Here is a 15,119-nt window from a genome sequence, read left to right on the forward strand (position 1 = left end):
GCACTCCTGGGCCTGCAAGATGTTTGTTTTCATCTCTTGTCTCATGTACCCCCAGGCATACCACCACCACCCATTTAGAGAAGCTTAGGTATAAACAGTCACTACCCGTGATGTACAACAGCCAATGCCTTCCTGGAGACAACTAACAGGTGAGCCAATTTTCACCAATTATCTTCTTTCTGTGAGCTACACCCACAAGGAAAATCAATCACCAACACAGACCCAGTTCCTCTGGCTGAGATGCATGGCTGCAGGGATCGATGATCTTAGGTGGGAGGAAAAAGTGTATTTTTACTTTCACTTACCTCTGAAATTTAGCACTTCTTCAATTATGAATGCAGACAACAAACTATAGTATTGTTAGCAGCAGAAATCCCAGATACTTCCAAATCACAGTATCGGTATCTCCCAAACGTCATTTATGCTCATCACTACTTTGAAACCATGAAAATTATCAGATCTTGGATCTTGCTATTTGATGTATTGATAAACAAGCACATATATTATTACCATGTCACCAATTTGTTTTTTGTTAATGTTAATTATCATTGAAAATTATTACTGTGAGAAGGGGTCCACAGGTTTCCATGTGCTCAGCCAGCTGTTGAGCCCCCCTGGTTAGCCTAAGAGGCCCATGGAGGTCTTCTGAGGGGTGACAGGCAACTGGGCATTGAGCAAGCAGCTCTTACCTGTGGGTCGGAGAGCCGGGAGAGGTCGGGGTACAAGTAGAACTTGATGCCTTCGGAGGCCCCGGGCAACGTGACCCCTCGGATCAGGAGGATCAGAAGCATGACATACGGAAATGTTGCAGTGACATACACAACCTGCCCAGGGGAGGAGAGGAAAGAATCAAGAAGGGGTGACAGTGGGGGGCCATGTGGCAGGCTCCTAACTTCTGGCCTGGAGCAAAGGACTTCCCAGTGCAGCGAATCATGAACCGTTGACACGGTTTCTTCTCCCACCTCATCTCTCACCACTGACCCCTCATTCAGTCATTTGTGACTACACCCCACAGAAGGAAATACACAGGATATCAAAATCCCATACACATAGAGCTGAAACAGGATGTTTCACAAAATATTCACTCTTCCATGTGATGCACTCAATATTTTCTATCATCTTCTATTTCATTTTTTTTAAAAAGCTGGTCATGACTCTCTAAGTTCAGGTCACAATTCACCAATGGGCCACCATCCACATTTTTGAAAGACACTGCTCTTAATTAAAATCAAGTTTTCACAGCCAAGGATAGGATAGAAAAGTGCAGGAGAGGAGTCAGGGAGGGAAGCTGTCAGGGACAAGAAAGACCCAGTGTATGCCAGGAATCATTTCAGCTTGCTGTACCTGGAGGCAGGTGATTGGACCCAGTGAACCTGGGCAGCCCTTTCAGCCCACAGATTCTGTGCAAGAAGAAAAATCTCCCCTGGGTTTCTTCATACAAGAACTGTTTACAAGGAAACAGCAACACCTTCTAGACTCTGGGAGTTCCTGTCTTGGGGCCACACCTTCTCCTGAGGTCCATGCAGGACTCGGTGTCCCCTCCAGCTCTGATTTTTTCTCCTTTGTCACATTCTCTTCTATAATAACTTGGTCATATCCTCTCAGTGGGGCCTGCCTGTTCCATCTGTTTAGATCAGCAACTTGTCAACATTTGGGAGCCATGGACACTTCTGAGGATCTGAGGACAGCTACAGACTCTCTGCCCTTCCCCCAAAGGTGCCCAGACACAGATATGTGTCCAGCTTTTGGACTGGTTCAGAGACTCCGATTGCCCCAGTCAAGGACCCACGGTCTTAATTCTTCTAGTGGAAACCTTTCTCAACCCAGGGTTTCTTTTACCAGCGGTCCAGTCCTTCACTCAGTTTGTGCATTTATTCCTTTACTCACTCATCCACCTACTCACTCACTCACTCAGTTACATACCCGAAACACTCCTACATACCAAGCGCTGAGCTAGACTCTGGAATATACAAATGAGAATGAGTCTTGAATGGAAGTTTCTGCTTCAAGAGGCTTCCCCACTGGTAGAAAAGATAGACATGTAGGTAAGTAGACCATGCATTACGTAATCAGGGGGAGTATAAAGGATGGAGGAGCTCAGAGTAACTAATTACAGGGGCACTCAGGAAGGGTTTCTCCAAGGAGGTGATCCAGGTATTGGCCCATAAAGGATAAGCAGAAGTTCAGGACATGGGAAATGGGGACAGAGGGAAGAAGAGAATAAAACCCTGCTAAAATGCCAGTCACTTGACACGTGACAATAGAAATAGCTACATTTAGGGGCACCTAGGTGGCTCAGTTGGTTAAGTGTCTGCCTTTGGCGCAGGTCATGATCCCAGGGTTCTGGGATCGAGCCCGTGGGCTCCCTGCTCAGCAGGGAGCCTGCTTCTCCCTCTCCCTCTGCCCGTCCCTGCACTCCACCTCCGCTCAGGCTCTTTCTCATGCTCTCTCTCTCAAATAAATAAATAAAAATCTTAAAAAAAAGAAATAGCTACATTTATACAGCATTTCCTCTTGGATTTTTTTCCTCATATTATTTTATTCTTATACAAATTAACATCTTAGAAAAATGAAATAGAAACACTAAATACAGGGGGCACCTGGGTGGCTCAGTTGGTTAAGTGGCTGCCTTTGGCTCAGGTCATGTTCCCAGGGTCCTGGGATGGAGACATATGTCAGGTTCCCTGCTCAGTGGGGAGCCTGCTTCTTCCTCTCCCTCTGCCTGCTGCTCCCCCTGCTTGTGCTAATTCTGTCAAATAAATAAATTTTAAAAAATCTTTAAAAAAAAAATTAAATACAGTATGACACACAGCAATCCTTGTGTTAACTGCCCTATTATTTCATTGAAGAATGCTCGTATGTGCACTAGAGGGACTGAAGGGGACAGGAACACAACAAAACAATAACAAAAAAAATATTACCATTTCTCTGCACTTAACCTGTAAACTAAAAGGTAAGAGGCCATACTTTACATAAATGCAAACGTAAGTCATTCGGTTGGCAAGTGGCAAAGCAGGGATCTAAACCCAATCCTCAAACACAAGAAATGAGAACCAGCAGAGGGTGGTGTCATCAGGTCCTGCTCACATCTGGAGGGCTGGATTGTTTCATCCAGACATTATCCTTAAACCTACAATGCCGGCACCATCCTCAGCCTGCTCACAGTCCTGCTCCAGCCACTTCAGCGTCCTGCTTCCAGATCAACAATCGGCTCCACAGACATGCCATGCAGTCGTTTCAATCTCTTGCTGTAATATATTATGTAATCCAGAAAAGGTGAATGTGAGTCAGATATGTAAGAACAAGAGCCAGTGGCTGATATTAACAGTAAAAAATTAGAGGCCACCTATCAATAGGATTGATGGTTCTTGCCCAGAGGGGTAGCTGTGCTATGCTCTCCATTTCCCTTAGCCTGGTAGGCATAATCTATCATGATTCCTCAGCATTTCATATAAATTCTGGATTTTCTTCCTTCAAAATGAACCTCCACACCTCAGCCAACCAGCTTGTATCTATGAAAAGTCAAGGAGGGGAGCTAAAATCTATTGCTTTTAATTGCATACTTTCCACTTTTGTCTCTGTGGTATGGCAGAAGATTAATTATTCAGAATGCCCAGGTTCTGAATGATATTTGTCTTAACCCCCAATGCTCATAAAATTTAAGAGAAAGAATGTTACCATGTAAAATAGAAGAACAACTGAAAATCATAGGACTTTATCCTTACTGTACGGGACCACCTCGATGTGACTAAACTTGTTGGTTATGCTCTTCCTGGTCTGTTTTTTTTTTCTTTTTTTTAAGATTTTATTTATTTGTCAGAGAGAGAGAGAGCACAAGCAGGGGGAGCAGCAGGCAGAGCAGGCAGAGGGAGAAGCAGACCCCCTCTCAAGCAAGGAGCCCGATGTGGAACTCGATCCCAGAACCCTGGGATCATGACCTGAGCCGAAGGCAGATGCTTAACCGACTGAGCCACCCAGGCATCTCTCCGCCTGGTCTGTTTTGAGTGCACTGAGCCACCAGGGTATCATTAAGGGGTCACTTATAACCTGGCCAAATGCGCCCTCACCGTGCCCTCAGCAATGCACATAGCAGACTGTTCCTCAAGGTCCACACTGGCCTGACTTATTAAATGGCTAATGATTGTTTTGAAGTAATCCCATTGATTAGAGTTCTAAATGCATGTTCTGCTTCTACATTACATTGAGGAGAACTACACTCCTTCCACTGAGATCTGTACCTTCATTTTTATACTTTTAAAAATAAAACCATAAGGGAAAGAAAATATTCAGATGAACTGCCCAAAGACCACAGTGCAGACAATGACTTAGGCTGCCAAAATGAAACCACTGGCTGGCAGGCGTTAGCTAGAAAAAATCCCTTTGTGAGTTGAGGTTTGAGAGCCTTGAGTCAGGGAACAAAAGGTGGTTTAGGGGCATCATTATGTAATGGACACAAGTGGAGAATGGTATGAAAGTTGAAAATGCAATGCTGAGGACAGCCTGTATCTGACACTGGTCCCAGTTCTTCCAACAGCCCCTTCTAACCCTCAGCTATACTAGACACTTAGACATCATCTTTGATTTTTCCTGAGAACAGCCATAGACTGTCCAAACAAACCAGGTCTTGTCATTAAGAGATTGCACCTAAATGGCATGCACGCTGCCACATCCCTCCTGTGCTCATGGCAGACATCACCAATTAATCACAACACTCTCTGCAGCTAAGCCTGGATGCAGCTAAACCTCAGGACCCTCCACAATACTCTAGGGAGCCTCCATAATCAGCTGGGAAGAAACCCACTATCTGCTACCCTTGCTCTAGCCCATTTTTCTTTGATGCATTCACAGTGTCCCGCAGGCCCTTAGTCCCGGTCCCCAGAGTGGTAAGACCCAGATCTCGTGCTCAAAGAAAGAACTGCCAAATGTGCATGTCTGAATGACATTCCTGGGATCATGACACCCACTGAGTAGTATGAAACAGGAAAAGGAGGCTAGAGAGACGGGCTGGAAGGTTCTTTGTGGATGAATTCAGCCATCTGGCTCTGACAGTGGGGTTGCAGCTGGGTCTCCAAGGATAAGCAGGAATGGGAGATGCTGAGTCCGCCAAGGAAGATGTAGAACTAGCCAACAGTGTGGAAATGGGCTGAGAATACTGTCTCCCAGGCTGTCCTCCAGGTGTTCAAACTGGAGTCTGCCTCCACTTTTTCCCCAGCTGCTTCCACATTCAATCAGTGGCATGAAGTCCTGCCAACTTGATCTCCAACTATATTCTGACATGACGCCCCCTCTTCAGCCCCATCACCAAGGCCTTTCGTCATCTTTCTTCTCGGTCAGGTGACAGCCCCACATTATCCACGCTGTAGCTTGGGTTTCAAAACTATGAATCCAGCATGTGTCTTCCTGCTCTCCCCAGCCTCACATTCAAGGTTGTAGGATATAGTGCAAAGAGTTGGGCTTTGAGTCAGATGACCCTGCGTTCAAATCTTGGCTCTGTCCCGATTTGCTGTGTGACTTGACTAGTCTCCATCCTTCCTCCAACCACTCTGTCCTCTGCTGTGCCAGGTTCCTCACCCTCGGGGAGCATGCCAGCCTCCCTCAGGCCTCCTTGTCTTTTCATGCCCCCTTTTATCTGTAACATCCAGCCCTCGGTGTTCATCCTGGGTATGTCTGAATCCCCAGAAGGCTAGGACTCCTCCAAGTCAGGGACCCTGCCTTCCAGGTACAATATCATTTTCCCACCTACTTTATATGTCAGGCAGCCGAGGCCCAAAGGGGTTGATGAAGCACAGTAGCTCCCCCTTATCCACAGGGGATATGTTCCAAGACCCCCACTGGATGCCTGAAATCACAGGTAATACGGAATGTTCTATATACTCTGTTTTTTTCCTATATGTCCATACCTATGATAAAGTTTAATTTATAAATTAGGCACAGTAAGGTGAAAAACAGTAACTGAGAATAAATTAGAATAATTATAACAATATACTGCAATAAAAGTTACATAAATGTGGTCTCTCTCTTCCAAATATCCCACTGTACTGTACATCACAAGAAGGATACTGTGACATGATAAAATGCCCACGTGATGAGAAATGAGGGGAATGACGCAGCCTTGTGACACAGCATCAGGCTACTATTGGCCTTCTGACATCAGAAGGAGGATCACCTGCTTCCAGTGAGGAACTGAAATGGCAAAAAGCGAAACCATGAATAAGGGGGGACTACTGTACCTCAGTCTCACCTCAGGACCCACCCTCTTAACCAAGAAGTCATGCCATCCGCCCACCTATTGTTGAGGGGCCAAAGTGCCACCTCCTCCCTGACTCCCTACCCCACCTGCATCCCCATCACTCCAGCGCCCTTGGAGCACCTCTAGCGGCTGTCCATCAGCTGCTTCATTGCCTTGTAAGCTTCAGATTTCTAAAACATAAGCTCCTTGAGGAAAGGGAGTTTTGTCTTTTACTTTCCCTGCTGTACCCAGGACAGCATAAGGTATGTAAAACATGCTCAATAAATATTTGGTGAAAGGATAAACAAGTAAGCAGGCTGAGATTGGGATCCTGAGGTTAGACTGCAGGTCTTCAGAACACCACTGTGTGCTTTGTCTGTACGAAATGCTAGGTCCATAAAACGGGATTCAGAAAATTGAATCTGATTTTTTAAAAAGACTATTTGAGAGAGAGAGAGAGCACATGCATGCATGTGAGCAAGCGGGAGGAGAGGCAGAGGGACAGGGAGAGCAAGAATCGCAAGCAGGCTTCCCGCTGAATCCCACGACCCTGAGATGGTGACCTGAGCCGAAATCAAGAAGTGGATGCTTAACCAACTGAGCCACCCAGATGCCCCTGAATCTGATTTTAAGAGGAGTGTTTCTAAGTAAGGAAATAAGAGATTTGGCTGCAAATGACAGATCAGTCCAGATAGAGAGGGCAAGAAAGTTCAGGTACAAAGTACTCCACAGCAAAGGTCATCACTTTCAAGATGCCTGAGGCTACAGGATTCTCTGGATGAGCCAAGCAGGGTTTAGGCATTATGCTAAATTATGCAGTGTTTGGTGATGGGCACAATAAGTCACTGACAAGGTACCATCAAGTCTGGCTGCTCCCGACTGCTGCCAGCAATGGCTTAGACCCAGAGAGGTGGGTGTGGGAGAAGGAGGGTCTACTCTGTCAGACCTCTGAGGCCCCTGAAATGAGGTTCCTGCCCCAAGCACATCCCTTGGTTAAGGAAGAGTTTTTTTTACTATTGTTTAATTTCCTTTCAGCAGGTCAAGTCCTCCTGAATATAAAGGTTAGCACAATTGGTGGTAATTATACTGTATCCTGTTTTAATTGACTCTAATTGCTCATTTGCATTCCAATACTGGAATTGTGGGGCATTCCCCCTACTTCCAGGACACAGCTATTTATTTCATAGCAGGGAGATTGTCTGATCATTGGGAACATGACAAAGGTTGCAGAAAGGCTGCCCCTCCCAAATTTTCCAGGATAATGGGCTAAATTGGAAAATTGAGCCTTGTTCAAAAGGCTTTGGGAAAGCAGGGTGGTGTGGGGGCAAGGGCAGAGAACCACAGGGTCAGAAGATCCAATAAAATAAGCGGCTTGGGCAAGTTCCATACCCTCTCTGGGATGGTATTTTACCATCTACAAGAGGCAGGGGTGAACTAATCCAAGCTTCAATCACTCTTACCATTTTTCCCAATTCTTTTTTTTTTTTTGCCATATACATGTATTCCTTTGTACTATTTATATTTTCTAGAATTCAATATTCTCTCTTATGTTCAATAAATATATGTAATGGAAAAACTGAATTACCACCATAAACAGAAAACCATTATCTCTAACCACAAATATAGAAGGTAAATGCAAAAATAAATACAATGAGAATAAAGTGTGATTAAATTTTAGCCAAAGGCTCTGAGTCTGAGCTGTGTTTTATATTTGTTCAAAAGCAAGAGTGGCAAGTGTCAGGGAGGTGCTAAAAGATAAAGCAGCTTACCGCACCTTTTGCCTTAAGCAACATGAAAAAGGACTACTATCTCATTATATGATTGGATGTTCTTTACTACGGGTTCATGTATCACTAAAATCATCCTGTGGACTTCCAGTAGGAAGAACACCTCCCATACTTGTGGAAAAGATCAGATGGATGATTGCTGGGGTCCTTCCCAGCAACCACAGTGTTTTCTAGAACAGTTCATAGTTAACCACAGCCCTTGCAAAGGACCAGGATTCCTTAGAGCTATCCAAGGTCCTGACACTAATTTAGGCTGAACCTTCTGAGAGCCAGCTACCCAGGGCCTTAGAAGAGGTTGCTGTTAATTAAGCACCACTGGGTGCCAAAGATGTGTCATATAGTACCTCTAACTGATATTCATGCCACTTGAATAGGTTCTATCCCCATTTTGCAGACAAAAACAAACAAACAAACACCCGCCCAAAACAACAACAACAAAATCCCTTGAGGATTAAAGAAAGAAGTGGTTTGCTCCAGTCACAGAACTATAAGAGATCGGAAGTCAGCTCTCTCCACCACACATGCTGTGCTCCATGCCACACACCTGACCAGACATACCTTCCTGTTTTCAACTCCTGTTTCTTCTTCTGTCTGTCCTTCACTTCAAAGGTCCAAACAAACAAGGGTCCAGCTTGCTTTACTTTTTTGGCAGCAACTCATCATAGCCCACTACCCCAGCATGGGAAACACTGTATTAGTCCAGTCCTCCCCAACTTCCCCTCTGGATGGGCTTGCCTCTGTGTGTAGGGCACATATGCCCATTACATATGGCTGGAAAGCACAGGACTAAAATCCAGTCCTTAGAGAATGTGTTTTGAATATCAACATATTTTCGCCAGCTCTGGTTTTTGAGAGAAAACTACCTGAATTCCTAGGTAGGAACACCAGAGCAGGCACCAAATAGTCTGGTATAACCTCACCTGAGATGTTACTGATCTCTGGGAACAAGGTGCTAGGAGAATGTGAATCCAAAGAAGGGACGTCACCATGGGCATATCTTGCCTCTTCACCCTTTTTAGAGGCATTATTCTTTAGACCATTCTAACAGAAATAGGAAATGAAGAAAAAACGTTCTGTTTTTAGCAACCAACTTCTAAATACGTGGAAGGAGTCATGTTTCACAAGAAAAGAGTGAAGATATTCACTATTCGAGGAGATGATGGTATTTCAGCAATGCAGAAATATTTCCATGGGAAGCTGAAGTTATAATTTTTATGTAACAATACATGTATATCATTATCTATGAAAGTTAGTCTATGTGTGGAGCCTAAAATAACATACCAAAACACCAGACAGCCTTGGGATCTGTGCTTCAGGGCATCATCAAGATCTAGGTTGAGGAGGGAGAGAGGGACAGGATTAGGGCTGGAGGCAGCAAGCAGGGTGGGAGGACCTGGTTCTAGTCCCCATTCTACCATGGTGGCAGAGACCACAAGCCCCATTTCAAGATTCATTTTCCCCTATTCTATGGTAACAAGACTCCTAATTTTTGACTGGATCCACGGCTCCCTAGAATAAAGACAACATTTCCCAGATTCCCTTGCAGCTAGGTGTGGCCACATGACTACATTATGGCCAATGAGATACACACGAAGGTGTTTTGTACAACTTCCAAGTTGTGTTCTTAAAGGGTAGGGCTGTATTCTATCCTTCCCTTCTTCCCTTCCCACAGCCTGGAATGAAGACCAAGCAGTGAGCCATCTTCAACCATGGAAATGAGGGCAACACCCAAAGGAAGGTAGAGCAATGGAACAGAAACAGTCTGGGTCCCTGACAGTAGGCAGATTACACCTGGACTATAATGGGAGGGAGAAAAATGGTCTTCTTTCCATTACTGCTCTTTGAAGTCTCCATTGTGAAGAGTCAAACATGTAACTGAAATATCTAACCACTGATTGCCTCTGTGATCTGGGATAGGTCCTGTTCCTGCTCTAAGTCTGTATCATTTTTCTTAAATGATTGTACTAGCCCAAATGATCCACACTATTCCTTTCTACTCAGAATGAAGAGAAGATTCATTCAGGATCCTCAGGATGAGGATCCTGAAGGTGGACTCTTCAGAGTGACCATCCTTCTACACCTGGAATCAACCAGGAATGCAACCAATACAGTCAGGAAGTCTTCAGAAAGATCCAGTTAGTAAAATTAAAAGAGCAGTTAGAACAGACCTGTCAAAGAGATCACCATTTCTGATAAGCCACTGTTTCAACCTTCTCTGTCACAGTTTAGAATGAGCTCGACAGGGTGAGTAGCCAAATAAGGTGTGAACTCCACTATCAAGTACAAAGGTGCATACATGGGTTAGAAGGTCTCTGAGGTCTTCCTGAGCCTCCATCCTCTTCATGTGTGAAATGAGGATAATGCCTATTTCAAAGATTGGTGTGAGAATTTGAGATCACCACACAAAGCACCTGACACAGACACTGCTAAATAATTGGAAGGATTGTGATTGCTTTTGCTGGCCATCACAGGGTCAATAAGCAATGGCCCTCCAGATCAGTGAGTGAGTAGCCTTGGCCAGCAGAGAACAACATATATGGGAGGGTTCGAGAATATAAACAGAGAGACTGGAGTCATCCCTGTCTCAGCTGTAAGGGGGGACAGGAGAGTGGCTCCTGAAAATCATTATGGGATCCTCTCACTATCAATGGGAATGAATAGCAATGTGGTGGCAGCAGAAGGCTGGTGTAAAGAGATGGAAAATCTGGGTGAATAGGACCAGAGATAAGAAAAACATCAGGACAGAAGGGAAGTGTACCTAGCCATTCCAAGGAGGTGCTGGAGCAAGACTCTGGAAGGAAGGCTAGAGGGTAGCAGGAGTAAGCCAAAGTGGCCATTATAAGGTGAGAATCCTCTGGAGTCCTGACTGCAGCCAATAGCTGTGGCAGCTGAAGGGGCCAGGCTGCAGATAGTACTTAGATGGAATGGAAGGAATTACACCAGGATAAAACCCCCTAAGACCAAATTCCAAATTAAAAGAACAGAAGTGACTCAAAGACTGCGATGAAGGGAAGGATGGGCCCCAGCTGTGTCATCACGGGGATGAAGCCTGCCCTGTTAAAGTGGGGAGCCAGACTTTCAGGAAGAAGCCAAGGACAATAAGCATCACCAACCTTCATGAAGCTTCAAGAACCCAGTGAGGAAGGAGCATGGGGGCTCCCCACTAATGGGTATGTGGTTGTTTGGGGATCAGGTGCAGCTTATGTGGGAAAACTTGCTGAGACTTCTCAGATTCTGACTCCAAAATGCCACTGCCAGCCTTGATAGGTTATGAAGGAAAGGTCAGATCAACAAGGCATCTTCAGGGGTTGGCGCATTGTGGGCAAGGCACCGAACATCTCAGGAATGGTGTTACTCTTTCTTCTTGCTGATAGTTGGGACCATAAAGATCATCTACACCCATGGACTGTTCCAACCTGGAGATCCCATGGCTTTATTATTTACTAATCAGGAGCATGCTGGTTGGAGCAGAGAGCTTAAGAAGGAAAAGTGCTCTATTTAGGAGAAATGGAAGATTAGGAGGTCCCTAATAATGATGGGACAAACATTGTTGGTTCTACATGCTTTCTTCTTTCTTTTTTTTTTTTTATTTTTTTATTTTTTTATTTTTTTATTTTATTATTTTTTATTTTTTAAAGATTTTATTTATTTATTCATGAGAGACAGAGAGAGAGACAGAGGCAGAGGGAGAAGCAGGCTCCCCGTGGAGCAGGGAGCCCGATGCGGGACTCGATCCCAGGACCCTGGGATCATGACCTGAGCCGAAGGCAGACGCTTAACCGACTGAGCCACCCAGGCGTCCCTTTTTTTTTTTTTTTAAAGATTTTATTTATTTATTCATGAGAGAGAGAGGCAGAGGGAGAAGCAGACTTCCCACAGAGCAGGGAGCCCGATGCGGGACTCGATCCCAGGACTCCGGGATCATGACCTGAGCCGAAGGCAGACGCTTAACCATCTGAGCCACCCAGGCGCCCCCTACATGCTTTCTTCTTATGTTATCCAGTGCTATAAGGTGGAAACCATTATCATTCCCCTTACACAGAAGTGGAAACTGAGACACCCGAAGCCGAGTATTTGGCCCATAGTTACACCCTTAGAAAAAGGCAGGATTCAGGCTCAGATCTGTGTGACTCCAAAGCCAGCACTCAACCACTACACAGCCCCACAGGGAATTCAAGTCTCCCTGTAATCCAACCAGCTTCATCTCACACATCTCCCTGTGTTCCCCAAACAAACCCTGCACTTTCATGCATGTAAGCCTTTGCTTTTTTCATTCCCTTCACCTGGAAGGTCCTTTTCCCCTTTTCTAGTTAACAAAATCGTGTCAACTTCTGAGAGTGGTCAATCAATATCTTCCAGGAATCATCATTAGGACACAGGATGAAATGCTTCTTCTGTAGCCTACACCACACTGGGCAGTACAACATACAGATAAGGGGATCAGCCTTGACCACAGAATAAACAAGTTCAAATCCAGCCTCCAGCACTTTCTATGTACATGATTGACTTTTGGCAAGTTATTGTCTTTCTAGGTCTTGATATTTTCTTCTATAAAATGGGGATAACAATATAGCCAATTATAACTCAATCCCTTTGAGCCTTGGATTCTTAAATCTATGGGATATGGATAATAGTTCCCACCTCTTACGGTGAAGGGTGAGAATTAAATGAGCCAATATCTGCACAGCACCAGACACAGAGACTTGACACATCAGCCCATAGCAAACAACCTCCCATACTTCTTAGCTCTAGGGTAGGAAGGGCAAGGGCTTTATTAATCTTTGCCCATCCTGAATGCTTCTCACAAAGGCCTACAAAGACTGTAAACAGTTGATGAATAAACACATTCTGACCTCAATAACCCAGAGAGAACAAATGGAACAAAACAGGATATAATCCCATGTGTCCACAATGGGCCTTAAATGTAAACAGTTCTCACTTTGAGCCTCCCTATCTGAGGATAAAGAACTTTCTGTCTAATTCAATTCACCAGCCATTCACTGAACCCACTGTGGACCGGGCCCTGTGCTGGTTTTGGAGGGCATGCTGATGAATGAACTGGGCCCCTGCCTACACAGACATAAGAGCCAGCCCCAGACACAGACAGCCATAATGATAGACCATTCAGTGGCAGCAGTGGGAGCTCAGGGACACAGAGTAATGAGGGAGCAGGCAGCTCAGGTGACAATGGTGTATCGAGAGAGCTCCTCATGGGCCTGCACTTTGAAGGGGGACAGACTGTCCCTATTGCTCCAAAGAGTCCTGATCTAGAATGTGCTGGTGAACACATTCCTCAGAGCAAGAAGGGTCGGGACACGGAGCAAGTGGGGTGCTTTGGACTGGGACCATCACCTCCAGGGAAAGAAATAGGCTTTGCATGGGAGCAGGAAAGCTGGAGGCCCAGAGGTGACAAGATACTTAAATAGCAACCATGCTCATTAAGAAGGCCGAGCCCAATTCAAATCCTTGTCCACAGGATATCTAAAAATCACTGAATGGGGGAGTCTAGTGTTTAAGCCTATTTCACGGTGAATTAAGATTAACCAGAGAGGCAATGGTATTGATTTCTACATAGCTCCACCATAAAGACCACAAAAATGAAAACAAATCCCCAAACAAGCTCAAGTGACAGAAATATTCCATGCGGTGCCCAGCCAAGCTTACACCAGCATTAGGAGCTATTATTTACTGCCTGGAAAACACAGTTGGTACCTTGGCTAATAATGATTTAAACCCCATCCATCTGGTATTACCATGGAAACCAAGAGCACCATTAAAGCACACCATGAAATTCCAGGCAGGGCTTTACCAGTGTGGGGTGGCTGTTGGGTAAGAAGCACCACCCCACATCCTTTTACGCTAGTCTTCAACACGCTTGCTCATGGCAGTGGAGGTGTGGAGGGGAGAGAGCCAACATGCAGGGACTGTGTCTGCAGCTAGAAAGAGCAGCGTGCTGCCTGGATCCTGCAAGCATCACCTGCTCTCCGAGATAGACCGCCTCCCATCCAGTCCACAGGCCAATCACATGGAGTTCTCCTGGGTCTTCCTTAGGAGTCCTGAGCAACAGGGATCCCTCCTAGACCACCTGTGCTGCTTACAACACACTCCTTCCAAGACAGCTTCATGTGTTGAAAGAAGAATCTACACTTGCCTCTGCTGATGGAGACCCGCACTCTGGCCTCCCACCTCCACTCAGCAGCCACCCTGGAGGACACCAGGCACACCTGTTAAGTCAAACTTAGTAATTTCTTGGTGCTTGTCCTCCAATTTTTTGCAGCTTTAACTTTCCCTCATTAGATGATGTCTCCAGGTTGTCTGCTTCCTTTCCTCATGTTTTTTTTTTTAGTATCTTTCACAGGCTCATTTCTTCACTCATGCTTTCCAGCAATTAACCAACCAATCGGCCAACTTTGATGAGCATCTGTCCTGTGCCAGACACTGTGGGAGGCACAGAGGATGCGAAGATAGATCAGGGGCAAGCCCTGCCCTCTGTTTCATGGGGGCAGATTCAGAAGCTCCTTCCAAAAGTCTGGCCTCACTCCACCTCTATTCACTCTCTACCCACTCTCCTGACTTTTCTTACCTACTCCTACAATTTTAGGAGTCACCGATGTCCCAATGGCCTTCAGTCTCCCTCACCAGCCCAGCTGAATCTCAAGCTGAAGACCGACACGTTCAACTCCCTATGTATACATCCACCTGGATTTCCTACCACCAATTCCACATGCTCAAAACCAACATCATGACTTTCTCCTCCAAACAGGTTCCTCCTTGTGTGTCCTCTTCTTGGATAATAGAATCATACTTACTCTGTCCCCCACTCCTCATGAATAGAGAAATGAACAGCTGGACTCCACTGGCCTGCAGCTCCTTCCCTGCACCAAGGCTGGACGGGCTTTCACGGCATGTGGCCAGCTGCAGTGGGCTCTCTCCCCACCCTCCCTCAAGGCCTCACCATCCTGGCTTTTCTCTACTTCCCAGAGAACTCCGCTTCCTTTTCAGGTTCCTCTACCTCTCAGCCTCTCCAAACCCCTTATCTTGACTCCTCCATCCTTCTCTTGCATTCTCTCCCTGGGAAGCCCAGCTGTTCCTGGAGTTTCAAT

The 15,119-nt window shown here is 45.5% G+C and overlaps 1 protein-coding gene across 1 annotated transcript in view; it reads right to left on the minus strand.

Annotated features, from left to right (window-relative positions):
- The window catches only part of SLC6A11 (solute carrier family 6 member 11), a 125,931-nt gene that overhangs the window by 64,805 nt on the left and 46,007 nt on the right, over positions 1–15,119 (minus strand). The window contains exon 6 of the mRNA XM_045863776.1: positions 690–824. Coding sequence (XP_045719732.1) covers positions 690–824 — 135 coding nt within the window. The remainder of the gene's footprint in view (positions 1–689; positions 825–15,119) is intronic.

This window comes from Mirounga angustirostris, unplaced genomic scaffold (assembly GCF_029215605.1).
Source record: "Mirounga angustirostris isolate CCGP_5_RB_7025 unplaced genomic scaffold, mMirAng1.0.hap1 SCAF_1, whole genome shotgun sequence".
Lineage (NCBI taxonomy): Eukaryota > Metazoa > Chordata > Mammalia > Carnivora > Phocidae > Mirounga > Mirounga angustirostris.